Source organism: Mesoplodon bidens, assembly GCF_964165515.1.
Source record: "Mesoplodon bidens genome assembly, chromosome: 11".
NCBI lineage: Eukaryota > Metazoa > Chordata > Mammalia > Artiodactyla > Ziphiidae > Mesoplodon > Mesoplodon bidens.
In genome coordinates this window covers 83,941,770-83,960,026 of record NC_138167.1, presented here as the reverse complement: position 1 = coordinate 83,960,026, position 18,257 = coordinate 83,941,770, and the positions used below count along the sequence as shown (strand labels likewise).

The following is an 18,257-nucleotide window of genomic DNA, read 5'->3' as shown; positions in this document are numbered from 1 at the left end:
CCCAGGTTTTTTTCTAGCAGCTTTTTTACTTGTCACATTTGGGTCTGTGGTTCATTTTTATCTAATTAGGTTGGGTTAATGATAACCAATTGACTCCACATCCTTAAAGGACCATCCTTTCCCTATTGAAAGGCAGTGGTACTTCGTGGTAAGTCAGGTGTTCATATACTATTTCTGGACTTTATTCTGTTCCATTTGTCTGCCTATCCTTATGCCAATACCACACTGTTTTAATGACTGTAGCTTAAAGTAAATCTTGATATCTAGTAGTGTTAAGTCCTCCAGCTTTGTTGTTTTTCTTCAAGATTGCCTTGGTTATTCTAGTCCTTTGTACTTTCATATGATTTTAGAATCTACTTTCCAATTTTCACAAGGAAAACTAATGAAATTTTGATTAGGATTGCATTCAATCTACAGATCAGTTTGGGAAGAAGTGACATCTTAATAATATTGAGTCTTTCAAATCAAGTGTGGTATAGTTTCCCTTTATCTAGGTCTTCTTTAGTTTTTCTTAGCAATATTTGCCTTTTATTAGATTTGTTCCTAAATATTTTATATTTTTTATGCTAATGTAAATGGTATATATTTTATTTTCTAATCGTTGTGTATGTAAAGAAAGAACTGATCATCACAGAAATGCAAGTCAAAACCACAATGAGATATCACCTTACAACTGTCAGAATGGCTATTCTCAAAAAGACAAGAAACAACAAGTTTTGGTGAGAATGTGGAGAAAAGGAAACCCTCATGCACTGTCGGTGGGAATGTAAATTTATGCAGCCACTATGGAAAATAACACGAAGGTTCCTCAAAAAATTAAAAATAGAACTACCAGCAATTCCACTTCTGGGTATTTAGTGAAAAAAACCAAAAACACTAACTTGAAAAGGCATATGCAACCCCCATGTTCATTGCAGCAGTATTTACAACAGCCAAGACATGGAAGCAACCTAAGTGTCCATCAATGGATAAAGAAGATGTGATACACACACTGGAATATTATTCAGCCATAAAAGAGAAGAAAATCTTGCCATTGTGACAACATGGATGGACCTTAAGGGCATTTTGCTAAGTGAAATAAACCAGACTGAGAAAGAAAAATACCACAATCTCACTTACATGTGGAATCTTTAAAAAATAAAATAAATAAGCTCAAGATACAGAGAACAGACTGGCAGTTGCCAGAGGCAGGGGCTGGGGGATGGGTGAAATGGGTGAAGGAGGTCAGAAGGTACAAACTTCCAGTTATAAAATAAATAAGTCCTGTGGATGTAAAGTACAGCATGGTGACTATAGTTAATGATACTGCATTGCATATTTGAAAGTTACTGAGCGATATCTTAAAAGTTCTCATAAGAAAAAAAATTCTGTAGCTATGTATGGTGATGGATGTTAACTAGACTTATTGTGGTAATCATTTTGCAATATATATATATAAATACCAAATTTTCTCTATGGAAGGTTTTAAATTAAGGAGTCCATTTCCCTAATGGATACAGGACTATTTAGATTTCCTAATTCTTCTTGTATTAGTTTTGTTGAGATGTTCAAGGAATTTGTTCATTTCATCAAAATTGCATAATTAACATAGTTGTTCTTATAATAGTCTTTTTGTTTTAATATCTATAAGATGTATAGTGATACCCCTTTTTCATTCATTATATTGTCCATTTGTGTTTATTCACCTACCTACCTACCTACTTTATGAGGAGTTGGGGGAGAAGCCATTTTATCAATCTTTTCAGATTGATCAGCTCTTGGCAAGTTAAATTTTCTCTATTGTGTAACCTCTGCTTCATTGATTTCTGCTCATGCCTCGAGGAGGCAGATGAGGATGCTGTTAAATCTATTCACAGAGTTCATAATTCAGTTATTGTGTTTTTTAGTTCTAAACCTGCCATTTTAAAAAATGTTTTCTAGTTTTCTGGTCAATTCTCAAGCATTTCTTTTATTTCTGAGCATCTACAACGTGGTAATTTTAAATTCTGTATCGGATAACTCCATTACCTGGATCCTCTATGGGGGGTTTCTTTATATTGATTGTTACTTCTCTTGATTTTCAATGTTATTTCCTCATGCAGCTATTTTTAAAATTATTATTATTAATACAAATTTGTTAAAATTGATAAACCAATATTGATACATTATTATCAACTAAAGTCCACCGTGTACCTTGTCGCTCTCTGTGTTGTTCAGTTCTGTGGTTCTGTCAAATGCATGCTGTCCTGTATGCACAACTGCGGTACCATACAGAATAGTGTCACGGCCCTAAAAATTCCCTGTCCTCTACCTATGCATCCCTACTTCCTACCCCACAAACTGTCAATCACTGATGTTTTTTCTGTCTCCATAGTTTTGCCTTTTCCAGAATGTCATATATTTGAAATCTTACAGTAGATAGTCTTTTCAGACTGGCTTTTTTCATTTAGCAATATGCATTTAAGGTTCTTCCATGTCTTTGCATGGCTTAACAGCTCATTTCTTTTTGTCACTGGATAATATGCTCTTGTACGGATATAGCAAAGTTTTTTAACCTTCACCTACTGAAGGACATATTGCTTGCTTCCAACTTTTGGCAATAATGAATAAAGAGGCTACAAACGTTTGTGTGCAGTTTGTTTTGTGTGTGTGAACATACATTTTCAACTCATCTGAATAAATACCTAGGAGCATGACTGCTGGACTGTATGGCCAGACTATGTTTTAACTTTGTAAGAAACTGCCAAAGTGTCTTCCAAAATGGCTGTACCATTTTACAGTCCCACCAGCAATAAATGAAAGTTTCTATTGTTCCATATCCTTACCAGCATTTGGTTCTGTCAGTGTTTTGGATTTTAGCCATTTTAATGGATGTGCAGTAGTATCTCTGTTTATTTTTTATTTAGAGCTAGACATTACATTTTAAAAACTGAGGAAATAACTGAAGCCTACAATGCTAGTTTCCCTTAAAGCAGATTTACATTTGTTTCTTGCAGGCAGCTAGGAACACTAAGAACAGGGGTTAATTTAATCTAATTATAAGGACAGATTATCTGAAGCTGTGCTTCAGTACTTGCAAGGGCCAGGCTATTTGCAGTTAGTTCACTCTTAGTCCAAGGGCATACCCCTTCATGGTCTCAACCCAAAGCACTAGTAGACTCAGACCTGAGACCCTCTCTTTGGCAGATTCTGAACTCCAATTTTTGGTCCCCAAGCCCTACGAGGTTGTCAAAAGCTTTGCTTCACCTCTCAGCCTCTCAGCTGTCTCTTCTAGAACTGGCAGCTTCCTCTAAGGGAAAAGCAGCCCCAGATGCTGAGCTCACCTCTCCAGGTTTCCCATCTCTCCAGGATCTTGGCCTCTTAATTCTTCACTGCCCTCCATGGAGATATTTTTAAAAATATTTTGTCTGATTCTTCTAGCTCTCATGTGGAGAGCTGATCCACATATTTCCTAGTCTGTCATTATCAAAAGCATATGCTCCTTTTAGGTATTTTAGTTCAACTAACAGACATTTTAAAGATGGAAATGCTTAATACTTCATTATTATATGATTATATAAACCTGCAATCTTAAAATCTAGTTCTATTTCTCCATTTGTACTGCTCATTTAAATTGTAGTAAAATACGAATTTTTTCACTCTCCAAATCTTAAGCATGTATATTTACACATACACACACACACAGAGTGCACACTTAATTGGGCCCTATATTAACCATAGTTAATACAAAATATAGGGATTTCTGAAGGGAATTCCAGTCATAAAATACAAAATCTTGAGAAAAGGCTTTTTTAGAAAGGATAAGAAATGAATTAAGAAGAATCTGTAATTCTACAGGAATGTGGATTGCCCTGATGGTTCTCCAGCAGGGGAATTGATGGGTGAAAGCATTGTTTTGAAAAGATTAATATGGTATCAGTGTACAGGATGGACTCTGAAGTTTGCCTCTGGCAAATCTGGAGATAAGCTTCCTGAAGACAGGGTTCAGGACAATGTTGTCCTCATCCTCATCACTGTAAAAACAACTAACCATTCACTGAGCACTACTCTTTGCCAGGAACTGAGTTAGAATGCAGCAAAAGAATTGGATAGCTGGTTGACTAGTAGACCCAATGAATGCCTTAGACCCTAACATTATAATCATTTCTTTAAAGCACCCTCATTATCTTGACCCAAACCTCCTCCTCCTTCTAACTCTCTCTCACTCACACACTCACACACACACACACACACACACACACGCACGCAAGCACGCGCACGCGAGCTGACCGGTCTCACCTTAAATTAACCAGCACTAACTTCAAATGGGCCCCCCTGTTGGTACCTGGAAATCCTACTAATTTCCCTAATCCAATCACTCTCCCAAACTCTTACTTTCTTTCACAACTTCTTGTCTCTTCTCAAATCTGTTAGACCTCCACTCTTCACAGTCTGAGCTGGTGACCCAGATTCTTTTTTGCATTGAGAAAATAGCAGCAATCAGTAGAGAATTTCCACTACATCCATGAATTTATCAGGAACTTACAATCATATATTTTGTCTTTTTTCCAGGTACAATAGATACATTGTGTTTCTATCCCTTCCCTCTCTGAATTGAATCTAATGCCCTTCTGCCTACTAAAAGATATCCCTTCATTTGCGCCCCCGCCACTGAATCATCCTATAATTTCTCCCTTCTTAAAAGAAGCCTTTGCTCCCACAATGCTAGCTATTACCCCAGTTCTCTGTTCTTCACAACAAAATTCCTTCGACAAACTATATTCCATCTCAATCAGACCTGCATACCTACTACTCCACAGAAACAACTCTTGACAAAGCCACCAACAATTACCATATAGTCAAATGGATTCTTAGTCTTCATCTTACTATTTTATCATCTTAACCACTGTGAAATAAAATTCATATTTATGGTAAGACAAGAAAAATTTAAACATAAAAATTCTTCTCTGCGCTTTGGCCTCCCCTCTCCCCTCATTGTGCCTTGTGTATCTGCGTTATGCATTGCATTGACCAAACCTCCCCCATCAGCAGGAATACCTGCTCAACCATAAACAGCAACATTCTCCTCGCATCAACAAGACAATGCCTTAAAAGAGAACATTCCTTCTAGATTATAAAGGGTCACATGACCTACCACAATGGCACTAAAATCTGGATTTTGTAAACTGTCAATAACAGGTCATTTAATGTACAGCCCTCTGTCTCGAAAAGCTTATATAAACTGTATCTTGACTTCTAACGGGCGGACAGTTCTCAGAGCTTTCTGAGATGCTCTTCTTGGGTTTTAACCCTCAAATTTGTCTTGAATACAATTTTCCAATTCTTTCTTAGGTCGCCTGATTAATTTTTCGTCGACACTATAATGTCATTTGACACAGCTAATCCTTCTTGAAGCATTTTTCTTCATTTGGCATCTAGTACCTTCTTGGTTCTTTTCCTATCATATTGGCCACTCCTTCTCAGTCTCCTGCTTAACTTCCCAACTTCTAAAGTTTGGAATTCCTCAAAACTCAATCCTCAAACCTGTTCTTTTCTGTTTTCCTTCACTTTCTAGGTGACCTCATTTAATCCCACTGCTTTCAATACCATTTACATGCTGGTAAGTCCCAAATCTATATCTCTAGCCTAGTCCTCTTCCCTGAAGCCCTGATTCATGTATTCACCAGAATGCTTAGTATCTCCACTTGGAAGTCTAATGGGCATCTCAAAGAGTTAATGTGTCCAAAAGAGGCATCTTTATTTTATCCCTAAACCTGTTCCTTCCAAGGTCTTTCCCATGTCAGTAAACAGCAATTCTATTTTAACCACGTGCTCAAGCCCAACACCTTAGTCATCTTTATCTCTTTAATACCCTATAACCATTGTAAGTTCTACCTTTAAAAATACATACAGAATCTGACCACAAATCTACTACTAGTTCTCTACATCTCTCATCTGAACTACCGAAAAGTGGTCTTCCTGAGTCCTGTTTGCCCCTCTACACAACAGCCAGAGATTCTCCTGAAAATATAATTCAGATTATAGCATTTCTCAATTCAAAGCTCTCCACTGTGTTCCTATCTCATTCAGAATAAAAACCAAGAAAAGCCCCTACATCACCTAGCCTCCTACTACTTCTCTCCATTCCAGCTACCCAGGTCTCCCTCCTTGTATTCCTTCAACACACCAAGCAGACTCCTGCCTCTCTCTTTTACTTTCTATTCCCTCTGGAACATTCTTCCCCTACACACAAAATATGGCCTCGCCCTTCTTTCCTCGAGGTCTCTGCTCAAATGTTACTTTATCAGAGGCTTCTCTGATCACCTATATAAATTCCCTCTATCCCCCTTAGTTTTCCTAGCACTTATCTCCACCTGACATTTGTTTCTTTACTCCGTGTCTCCCATCCACTACAACATAAGCTCCTCAGTGCATAGTCTTTATTTCTGTATCCCTGTGAATAAAACGGTACCTGGTATAATACATAGTAGGTTCTCAATAAATCTGTTGAGTAAACTGACTAAACGAATATAGAGAAACCTCGTAGCGAAGAGAGTCTGAGCTAGGATGCTGCAATAAGAATAAAAAGAAATGAGGTGGGGAAAATGTGAGATACATTATAAAGGAAGAATTCACAGGCTCTAGTGACTATACTGGGTAGAACAGTGTCTCCCAAATATTTATGTTTACTCAGAATCTCAGAATGTGACTATGATATAAGAAGAAATATATCTGGTCTTTGCCCTGGGCTTCTGGCATAGAGCTCCTAAAACCCATGGAATTTCCTGAGTCATAGGAGCATCTTTTGCTATTCATAACCAGCCCCTTTCAATCATACCTGAGTTAATACTAATGAGTTAACTTAGGGTGGGACCCTTAGGTAATCTCAAAATAGAGCTAGTCACTAGGAAGACCAAGTGGTAAGAAGGTAGGAACTTGCAGCACTCTTCCCACCTCCCACTCTCCACCCTCCACTTCTGGGAGTGGTATCTATTAAACTTACAATGATATCTATTAAAAACTCTTGAACAAGGATACCTGGAAAGCTTCCAGGATAGTGAATACATTGATTTGCTAGAAGGGTGGCACTCCCAGAGACGGCACCCCTCCCCCTCCATACCTTGCCCTATACATCTCTTCTATTTGGCTGTTCCTGAGTTGTATCCTTTCTAATAAACCTGTAAATACAAGTAAAATGTTTTCCTGAGTTCTATGAACCTGGGTGGGGGGTGTTATGGGAACCCCAATTTATAGTCATTGGTCAGCAGTGCAGATGGCTAAGGACCTGACACCTGACATGGGGTTGGTCTTGAGGCTGAACCCTTTAATTTGTGGAATCTGATGTAGTGTCAGAATTTAATTGAATTACTGGCACCCAGTTGGTGTCCAGAGAATTAGACAATGGGTTCTTGGTGCTGGAAAACACTCCAGAGTGACCTTATCTGAAAAAAGGGTAAAGTTAAGATGAGGTTATACTGGATTAGGGTGGGCCCTAAATCCAATATTGACTTGTGCCCTTATAAAAAGGGAGAAACCTGGATATAGAGACAGACACACACACCATGTGAAGAGAGAGGCACAGACGGAAGTGATGTGTCTGCAAGCCAAGGAACACCAAGGATTGCTAGCAACCACCACAAGCTAGGAGAGAGGCATGGAACAGATCCTTCCCCAGAGCCTTTGGAGGGAGCATGGCCCTATCAGCACCTTGACTTTGGACTTCTAATTTACAGAACTGTGAGATTATAAATTTCTGTTGTTTTAAGCCACACAATTTGTAGTAATTTGTTATAGCAGACCTAGGAAACGAATACAGTGACTGACTATATTTGGGGAAAGGGAGCCCTGAGAATGAATCAAAGGTTTGAAGACTAAGTAACTGGAAGAATGATATTCTAGTGAAAGAAATGAAAGTCCAGAGGAGAAAGTGGCTGTAAGAAATGATTGTAGGGGGCTTCCCTGGTGGCGCAGTGGTTGAGAGTCCGCCTGCCAATGCAGGGGACACGGGTTCGTGCCCCGGTCCGGGAAGATGCCACATGCCGCGGAGCGGCTGGGCCCGGGAGCCATGGCTGCTGAGCCTGTGCATCCGGAGCCTGTGCTCCGCAACGGGAGAGGCCACAACAGTGAGAGGCCCGCGCACCGAAAAAAAAAAAAAAAAAAAAAAAAGAAATGATTGTAATTTTGATTTTATCAATACAATCACAGGTTTATCAAATGGATGCCTTAGTGTTACACACATTACAACACAAAAGAGTTAAAGAAAAATCAAAAGAATACTGGTGCAAGAATCAAAGCTGAAATTTTCCTTTTATCAACCTCTAGCCAAATTCAATGAACTCTCTTCAATAATCACGACCATTTACCTTTGATTCCTTTCTCTTCCTGTGGCTTCTATAACACCATACTATAGCTTCTACTTCTATGACCATTCCTCTACTAAATCCAGCTCCTCTTTCCCAGTCAACTTAGTTCTTAGTCCTTTTATTCTTCAACAGTTCTCAAATCTCAAGTGTCTAATTATACATCCCTAAGCTGAATTACTGATCTCCATGCTTTACATTCCATTATTTCTGGTAATCTACATGATATCTTCACTTAACAGTCTAGGACAGGACTTCCCTAGTGGTGCAGTGGTTAGGACTCTGCACTTCCACTGCAGGGGGCACGGGTTCAATCCCTGGTCAGGGAAGTTCCACATGATGCACAGTGCAGACAAAAAAAAAAAAAAAAGAGTCTAGGACATGTCTATATGGATGCTCTGCCATCAGTTCATACCTGACGTGTGTTTAGTCAAACGTATCTTCTCTTTCTACTCAACTGACACGTGGTAGTTATTCCATCGTGACAACTCCTCTGTATCCTTTCATAGCTAAAATACTTCACATTTTTCTCTTTCTTCTTATTTAGCACTATATTCTGTTAATTTTTTCCTTTGGAATACTTCTAGGAGTCATCCTTCACCTTCATTCTATATTGCAAGCCCAAATTCCAGCCTTCTTACCTCATTTTAAGATGATTATAAATAGCTTCCTGACTAGTCTCCCTGTCTTAAGGCTTTCTTCTCTCTAGCACAGTAGTTCTCAAACTTTAGTGTCCACACAGATCACATGGAAATGACTAATAGATTCTTTAGGTACTGCATGCTATTTTATTTCTCCAATTAGATTATATGGTCATCAAGGGCAGGAATTAATCATGGCTTCTATGCTCCCCTCGGTGTATAACATAATGCCAGGCCACACAACATATTCAATAGATATTTTATAACTTCAAGACTATGGTTCATTTCTTTCTCAAAACCGTTCGTAACACCTAACCAAGAATTATTTCAGAGATATACCTTTGAATAAAAATAACAAGTTATCATTTCAGGTGTCTCAAAAGGAAAAGCACAACTCATTGTCCTCATACCAAGAGATCTCTCTTCATACTCACACTTCAACAGTGTGTGGGGAAAAACATACAGAGAAGTCATCGATTACAGAAGGGCATTCCAACTCAAGATACCCGGTCCAACTTTTCCAAACAAATCAACACAGCAAAATATCATTACACAAAGACTCTACCTAAAAACACTTACCAGAAATGACATACTCTCTGTGCTTAGGAGGCTGGAGCTGTAAATACAGCCATCTTACCTAGCCTGGGGAAGAAAAAATAAAGCTGCTACTCCCCAGTTGTAAGAACCTCTCACAGGAAAGTAACTTTAAAGGACTATGATTTCTGCCCTAGAGTTAATACTTTGTGACTTAAGTCTTACTACACAAGAAAGTTATGATCTTTGTCATCTAAGAAACTTAGAAGTCTGTTGCAATTTTACGAATCATATTTATGTAATCTTATAGCCAACATTTTCATACAGAAGCATTATATTTAACTTGAATGGGAAAAGGGTTTGAGTTTAAAAAATTAATTTTATAGTGATCATTCTGCCACAGGAAATAACTCATGTGGATTATGGTTATAATGAAGAGAAAAGCAGTAAAGTATCTCGAATCAAAGAAAGGGGGAAATTAAAAGAGTAACAGTGCAGAAAAAGCACAGGATTAAGAATAGAAAAATGTAGACTTTAGTCACAGCGTTCCTAACTAGTCAATGATCTTGGCTCCCTACCACTTCAGTTTCCAAATCTGTAAAAACTGTCTGAATGCTAAGATCCCCCAGCCCTAAAATTATATATACTTATATACTTTTTACAGTATTTCTATGTCACATGTACTGTCTGCTTTTCCACTTTAATGGAGGTAAAGCTGTAAGCCTACAGGGCAGTGCTCCACATGATGGGACAGCTCTGGGTCATAATTTTTACTGAATTGAGTTTAACAATTTCCTGCAACATAAACCACTATCCACAGATCACATTTTAAAAGTAAAATAGGTGTTTACTATATTCACCCCCATCATTTGGCAGTTATTTCAGTATGAAAAACATTCATCCTAGGTCAATACTGATGAAAGGTTACTTCACATGTTTCTTAAAATATCACCTCCTGGGCTTCCCTGGTGGTGCAGTGGTTGAGAGTCTGCCTGCCAATGCAGGGGACACGGGTTCGAGCCCTGGTCTGGGAAGATCCCACATGCCGCGGAGCAACTGGGCCCGTGAGCCACAACTACTGAGCCTGCGCGTCTGGAGCCTGTGCTCCGCAATGTGAGAGGCCGCGACAGTGAGAGGCCCGCACGCCACGATGAAGAGTGGCTCCCGTTCGCCGCAACTAGAGAAAGCCCGCACACAGAAACGAAGACCCAACACAGCCAAAAATAAATTAAAAAAAAAAAAATCACCTCCTCCCCTTTCTGGTATACCTATGATTAGTTGATAATCTCTCTCACCACTGGATGTCACTTTTGCTCCAAAAGAAGTCAACCCAACCTAGCCTCAATAATTAGAATCTGATCTCTAAGACACTTATCTCTAAAACCCCAACATAAAAGTTTTTTCTGTGGAAGATAAAATCAGCTCTTATAATTTCTTATGATTTCTAGCTAATCTGGCATCAGATGCTTTTAGGCTTCAAACAGTACAAGGAAGCATAAGTAGGATTTCGGGGATCATCCCAAGCCATGAAATAACTTCACTAAAATCCCATCAATACCCATACACTGCTCAGTACTTATATGGACAGAAAGAAAGAGAAGTGATACAGGGGAAAAAAAACAATGAAACAACAACGTAAGTATTTATATTTGAGTATAAAACGCTGGGATCCTATATAGTTAAGTGCTGTTTTCTAATCTCAATGTTATACTACTTTTAGCATAACGGAAAGAGAAAAGCAACATTCATAAACCAAGAAAGTGGGGAAGTAATGACTTTAAGACTTCTCATGTTGTCACTCCAACTATCAGGATGAATTTGGCAGTTATATCTAATAATGTAAACCGGTAACTAAAAACTCTGTCCTTGATTTCCAAATTCAGAATATGTAAATGATATAGTTCTCTTCTCTTATGCAAATATGAACAGCTAACCTTACCAATAAACATACAGACATTAAGACACTGGTGTGCCTATGTCTAGAGGTACGAATTCCTCTCATTTCAGACCTTCTCACTTCCCCACAACCAATGCCACTACTAAAGGAACTTATCAAATGGAGACATATCCAAATCATTTGTGGGATTTTTTAAAAAAATACTTCCTTCCCCTTCCCCCAACACACATGCGCCAATCTTGCTAAAAATAACTGCTGAATCGCTGCCATGGAGAGCCATGGTTACTGATGGGGCTATGCTACATTCCTTGGGTTTGTTGAGTAGAAAAAAAGTTGTAAACCACTGACTTAGATGAATCATCTGGTTACACTAGTTCCATGATGCCCTGGATTAGTTTTTAGGTTCTGGAGAAAATATGCCTGCAAAGACGAAACTTTACAAAGATCATGGCTGTGGGAACTATCATGGCTGTTTCAGAAGCCAGGGGAGTCCTAGTTCCTTCTGCTAGGGCAATGAGATACTTGCTTCTATATTCCTGAGTTGGAAACAAAAAAGTATTGTAACCACAAAAACAATGTTACAAGTATTAGTTAAGCACAGTTGAAACAGGCCTAATCACCCCGTAATTTAAGTGCCGAATGAGTTAAATGACACTTGTATGGGCTGGTCTAGAAACTTTATCAATGAAAACCACTGTCTCTGTGGAAAAATGCATACTCTGAAAAATTGACTTGTACACAACATTTAGAAATAAACCTGTTGAGCAGTCTGCATTTTCCCAATTTATCTTTACAAGGTGTCAGCAAAATGTCATGTTTAAATATCAAACTGAACATACCAGTAAAGTCTCAGTTTTAATTATACATTTTATTCTCCTAAAATAGTTATGCTTTTACTCTATAGAAATCACTTTAATGAGAACCACTTGCCTTTTTTTGGGCAACTGCAGCTCGCTGCAATTTCTCCTTAGCTTGATTATACTTTTCTTCTCTGTCAGTGATACGTTCATGAAGCCTATGCTTTTCTTCCAACCACTGTATTTGCTTCTCTTCCAATGCCCTGTCAGAAGAACGTATGCAAAACATGAGATGTTAACTCTTAGAAGAGATATTATCACAAGTATAATCAAACTCAATACCTACTTCACCCACAGCCTTCATAATCCAACACAGGCATTCTTGCATGGCCACGTATCTGCTGTCACCACCATTACTGAGTATTTCCTATGAGCCAGCCACTGGGCTTAGAACAGTACATGTACTACATCATTTATTCTTCACAGTAACCCCTGAGTTAGGTACGTCTATCATTTCCATTTTATAGCTGAGGAAACTGAGGCTTAGAGCTGTTAACTAACTTGCTCAAAGGCTTATACCTAGTTAACGGGGGGTGGGGGGCAGGACAAACAACTGATAATCAGCTTTAAACCATGATACCACCAAGCTATTAAAAACTGGGCCTAATAAAGATGGTTTAAAATCAACCTTGGTATCAAGTCTTAATGTGGTATGTTTCCTGGCTAGAGTAAAATTCATATAAATGGTATTTTCTAGTAACATCATAACAGCTTACATCTTTAAAGCTCTTCTGTATACCTTATGATTTTTAGTATCATCACTATAGGCAGTACAAATGGATATACAAACCCTGAGGAGTCAGATTGCATGACAAAGGTCAAACAGATTTTAAGTATCTTAGCTGGGATCAAAATCACATTCTATTGACCCCAAGTCCAGCTATTTTCTGCTGTATAATCCTATGAATAACATTCAGAAACCAATGATAAGTTAGTTACATTTGCTAGCTATACTATGATTGGAATTCTTAAGCACATTTCAAATCACTTGAGGATCCCAAGATACAAATTCCTATTATTTGCAAAATATAAGCAAAATAATTTGGACCCTGCGGAACGTCACAACACATTATGGACAGTTATCTTGCTTACTTCCTTTTCTTGAAATTCAACCACATATATGAGTCCATGGACAAGCCTTAAAATATTAAATAATAGAAAAATAAGGAAAAAATTTTATGTGGCAAGGTAGCCTTCAGAAGAAAAACTATGAAAAGAATAATGTTTCATAGATTCAAAAACTTATAATAATGACATGTTATAATAACTAAAGCAAATACAAAATAGTAGTTTTCTACCATATATAAACAACATTTTCCAGGGAATATAAGATCTTAGTCATCAAAATCATCTCCCTACCAGTTTACTAGACTGTCTACTACTAAGAGATTTCAAAATAAAAAAATATAAACAAGTAAATGAGCTTTTCAAAGGGAAAATCCAAAAGATTATAACTGTAATTCTAAGAAGTAAGCTGTACACATCAAAAATTTTGTTTCTGTTCTCTGGCATTCAGAAGAATTTAGATATTTGAAGTAAGAAATGTATTGATTTACTCAATGAATACAGAAGTGTTTCTTTGAAGGTTTTCATAATACTGTGGTCAGGCAGAATTTTAAAAAGGTTTTCTTCCCTACATGTCTCTTTTCTTTTCTTTTCTTTTTTTTTAAAGCAATCCAAGAGTCCATAAAGCTCATCTCTAGAAAAAGAAAATACATTACCTAAGACCACTGTACACTGTCAATGGGGTATTTGTAACTAGTTCCCAAAATACAGTCAACACTGGAATCATCATTAAAAGAACTATATATAATATAGCAGAAAGAAGAAACAGTTTGTACATAAAAAAAAAAGAGCAAACTCTACTTTTCAACTTCTACTTGTGCTTTTTCAGCTTGGCTTCTTAAATTTCGGCATTCCTGTTTTAACCTCTCCACCATTTCCTTCAGTGTTTGGTTTGAATTCAGCAACTCATTCTCTGACTGTGCAAGTGAGGTCACTTGGATCTGCAAACTACTGATTTGCTTAAAAGAGAAGAAAGAAGAGAAACATAAGGCCACTAAACAAATGCAATAGAATATGAGAGACACAGAGGACACTAAGCATCTTCCCTCACAAATGCCACACCCAACTGATGTGCCCTTCAGAACACCCTGAAATGAAATTATAAAAAGCACCAGCATTAGAGAAATGCAAATCAAAACTACAATCTCACACCGGTCAGAATGGCCATCATCAAAAAATCTACAAACAATAAATGCTGGAGAGGGTGTGGAGAAAAGGGAACCCGCATACACTGTTGGTGGGAATGTAAATTGATACAGCCACTATGGAGAACAGTATGGAGGTTCCTTACAAAACTAAAAATAGAACTACCATAAGGCCCAGCAATCCCACTACTGGGCATATACCCTGAGAAAACCATAATTCAAAATGAGTCATGTACCACAATGTTCATTGCAGCTCTATTTATAATAGGCAGGACATGGAAGCAACCTAAGTGTCCAGCGACAGATGAATGGATAAAGAAGATGTGGCACATATATACAATGGAATATTACTCAGACATAAAAAGAAAGGAAACTGAGTTATTTGTAGTGAGGTGGATGGACCTAGAGTCTGTCATAAAGAGTGAAGTAAGTCAGAAAGAGAAAAGCAAATACCGTATGCTAACACATATATATGGAATCTAAAAAAAAAAAAAGGTCATGAAGAACCTAGGGGCAAGACGGGAATAAAGATGCAGACCTACTAGAGAATGGACTTGAGGATACGGGGAGGGGGAAGGGTAAGCTGGGACGAAGTGAGAGAATGTCATGGACATATATACACTACCAAATGTGAAATAGATAGCTAGTGGGAAGCAGTCACATAGCACAGGGAGATCAGCTTGGTGGTCTGTGACCAGCTAGAGGGTGGGATAGGGAGGGTGGGAGGGAGATGCAAGAGGGAGGAGATATGGGGACCTATGTATTTTTATAACTGATTCATTTTGCTATAAAGCAGAAACTAACACACCATTGCAAAGCAATTATACTCCAATAAAAACGTTTAAAAAAAAAAAGGCAAGAGCATTAGGATCATATCTTAATATAACCAGAGACCATCAAGAACCCTATTCCTCAATCTGCCACTGAGTCCTCTCTCTTCTTCCCCAAATAAGCAGGCCAGAAGAGGTACTAGAAATGGGGAGAAGTGTCATTAGGAGAGCAGGGAGGTGAGCAAAGAGAATCCAAATATTAGAGTCTCCTAGACTCCGAGGAAAGAACAGATTTTAAAAGGTAATCTGGGGACTTCCCTGGTGGCGCAGTGGTTGAGAGTCTGCCTGCCGATGCAGGGGATACGGGTTCGTGCCCCGGTCCGGGAAGATCCCACATCCCGCGGAGCGGCTGGGCCCGTGAGCCATGGCCGCTGAGCCTGCGCGTCCGGAGCCTGTGCTCCGCAACGGGAGAGGCCACAACAGTGAGAGGCCCGCGTACCGCAAAAAAAAAAAAAAAAAAAAGTAAGCTGGGAAAGCTGCTAAGAAAATCCATTCTCCCACTCCCACAACCTTGTGATTAGCAACCCTTCCAAGGGTTCTGCTCTCTGAATAGTCAGGAACCATAAATGGAGGAAGGATCATTCTCACATTGTTTTTGAGTAGTTTTTAAGCATTTTATAGAGTGTTGGGCAGAAGAAAGATACTCTGAGAAACCTAATGAATGGTAGGGATTCCTTGGCCTCTAGAACCATTTATCAAACTGTGAAATGTCACTCAGCCTGCTTCATCCCAATTTACCTTTATCTGGGAGTACTTTTTCTCATGAAAAGTAGATAATTATCTAGTTACAGATTAACAGGCTAGGAGATTCACATTGCTCTTAAGTCTTATCCAAATAATTCATTTGGGACATAATTACACCTAATTCTTGCAAAAGCCATTTTACCAATTAATAAACAAGTATTCATTTTTCTTTCACTTTCTTCTACCTCTCCAAGCCATTCTCTCTCTCTTTTTTTTTTTTTTTTGCGGTACATGGGCCTCTCACTGCTGTGGCCTCTCCCGTTGCGGAGCACAGGCTCCGGAAGCGCAAGCTCCGGACCCGCAGGCTCAGCGGCCATGGCTCACGGGCCCAGCTGCTCTGCGGCATGTGGGATCCTCCCAGACCGGGGCACGAACCTGTGTCCCCTGCATCGGCAGGCGGACTCTCAACCACTTGCGCCACCAGAGAAGCCCTAAGCCATTCTCTTGAGAGAAGTTTGGAGGCAGAGAGTCAAGTGACTTCAGATCAAAAGAATCCATTACAAGACTCAAGAGCCAAAAAAAACCAGATTCTTTATGCAATAAATGGGAAATAATTCCATTACTTCCTGATGGTAGCAAAGCCACATACAGAACTGTATAGGTCCAAAGAGCAACTGTCAGAAGAATAAAGTAAAAAGGTATGCCTCAGATTTCTATTTTAGAATGAATTTCTCCATGAAGAACTATTCAGTATTTTTAACTGGAGCTGTAAATATAAAACTTGTATTACAGCTGGCTGAACAAGCAACTTTCAAAGAGCTTAATACTTCTCCATATCTACAGGATGACAGAAAGCCCAATGCCAATGAAACTAGATAACTTCTCTCAGAGAATCACACATTATGCCCTCCTACTTGAGACTTAGAAACCATAACTATACATGCAAAGCAATGCCAGCTAGCATGCAAGCATAAATCCTAAAAATGGAATTTTCACTCCTCATAATTTGTTTTGCCCATATAAATCTTTCCCGAACCCAAACAACTTTAATTAAAATATGAATTTCCTTCCATAAATACAACTCTTAGATTTCACAGGGATATAACAAAAAATAGCTCATGGAATAAGAAATGCAAAGTTACAAGTCAATCACACAAGTAATTCAAAATACTGCCCTTTAAACTATAATTAAAAAAAAAATTCATCATGAGCCACAGCAATATAAATATCTTAAGAAAATCAAAAGAAGCTTACTAAACAGGAGTTTAAAGAGGTTTAAACACTTTATATTTACATATCAACTTCATCAATTCATTATCAATTGGAGTGATATTTTCAGAATATTTACATATAAAATTCCAATAAAGATTCAAAAACACAGATTTAAAGAAGCACTTAAAAAAATAAAAGCAAAATGTTTGCTAAAATAATACCTGTTTCAGGTCAGAATTTTCATTTTTTTCTTTCTCTGCGTTTTCAATATTCACAATTTGTTGTTGAAGTTTTAACCTAAAAATCACAACCCAACAAAAGACATTATTAAAAATCCATAGTTCATATATTTCATTGAATTAGACAATCATATTATTGAGTGCCCATATTGACACAAGGCGCTGTGCTATATAAAGTGATGGATTCAAAGGCACAGATTTTGACTTCAGGCAACTAAGTTGTGTCCACATATAATTAAAATGTAACACATTTCTGCCTTTGCTATGGAAAAATCTACAAACTATGGGCATAGAGAAGATGAGAAATCAAGTCTATCTAGAAGGATGAGAGACTACTACATGGAGATAAAACTCTGGTGGGTAGGATCTTGACAAACACAGGGAACAGCCTGAACAAATGGCTTTGGTGGAGAAGTGCCTAGTGGGTCACTAAGGCAGGAGAAAGGAGTCCAGTTTAGGAGAAGCCATCTTACAGCCATACAGTATTTCACAATTTACAAAATGCTTTCAGATATACTGCTATTTCACCTTCACTCTACTGGGTTATAGAGCTCCTAAATGTATCCTAAATGCCTACCATGATGTCTATAGTATAACAGGCGTTTAATTAAGGTTGGCCAATTGTAGTAATTTCTCATAATAGTTGTATGGAAGTAAGCAGAGTCATCTTTATAATTCCAGATAATATAGAGAAAGAGGTTGAGGCTTAGCAAAGTTGGGCCCAAATCACACAGCTACCAAGTAGCCAAATCAAGATGAGACCCAGGTCTTCTCACACCCAAGTAAGTATCTCTTGTCTCCCACTTCATTATGCCGTAATTATACTGATTTTAAA

At 38.3% G+C, this 18,257-nt stretch overlaps 1 protein-coding gene across 3 annotated transcripts in view; it reads right to left on the bottom strand.

Moving 5' to 3' along the window:
- Positions 1 to 18,257, bottom strand: part of CEP83 (centrosomal protein 83) — a 121,597-nt gene that overhangs the window by 5,974 nt on the left and 97,366 nt on the right. For all 3 annotated transcript variants that reach the window (XM_081248714.1, XM_081248716.1, XM_081248715.1), the window contains exons 12-14: positions 17,405 to 17,480; positions 14,114 to 14,271; positions 12,321 to 12,450 (exon numbers count right to left, since the gene is read on the bottom strand). In XM_081248714.1, the coding sequence (XP_081104840.1) occupies positions 12,321 to 12,450; positions 14,114 to 14,271; positions 17,405 to 17,480 (364 nt within the window). The remainder of the gene's footprint in view (positions 1 to 12,320; positions 12,451 to 14,113; positions 14,272 to 17,404; positions 17,481 to 18,257) is intronic.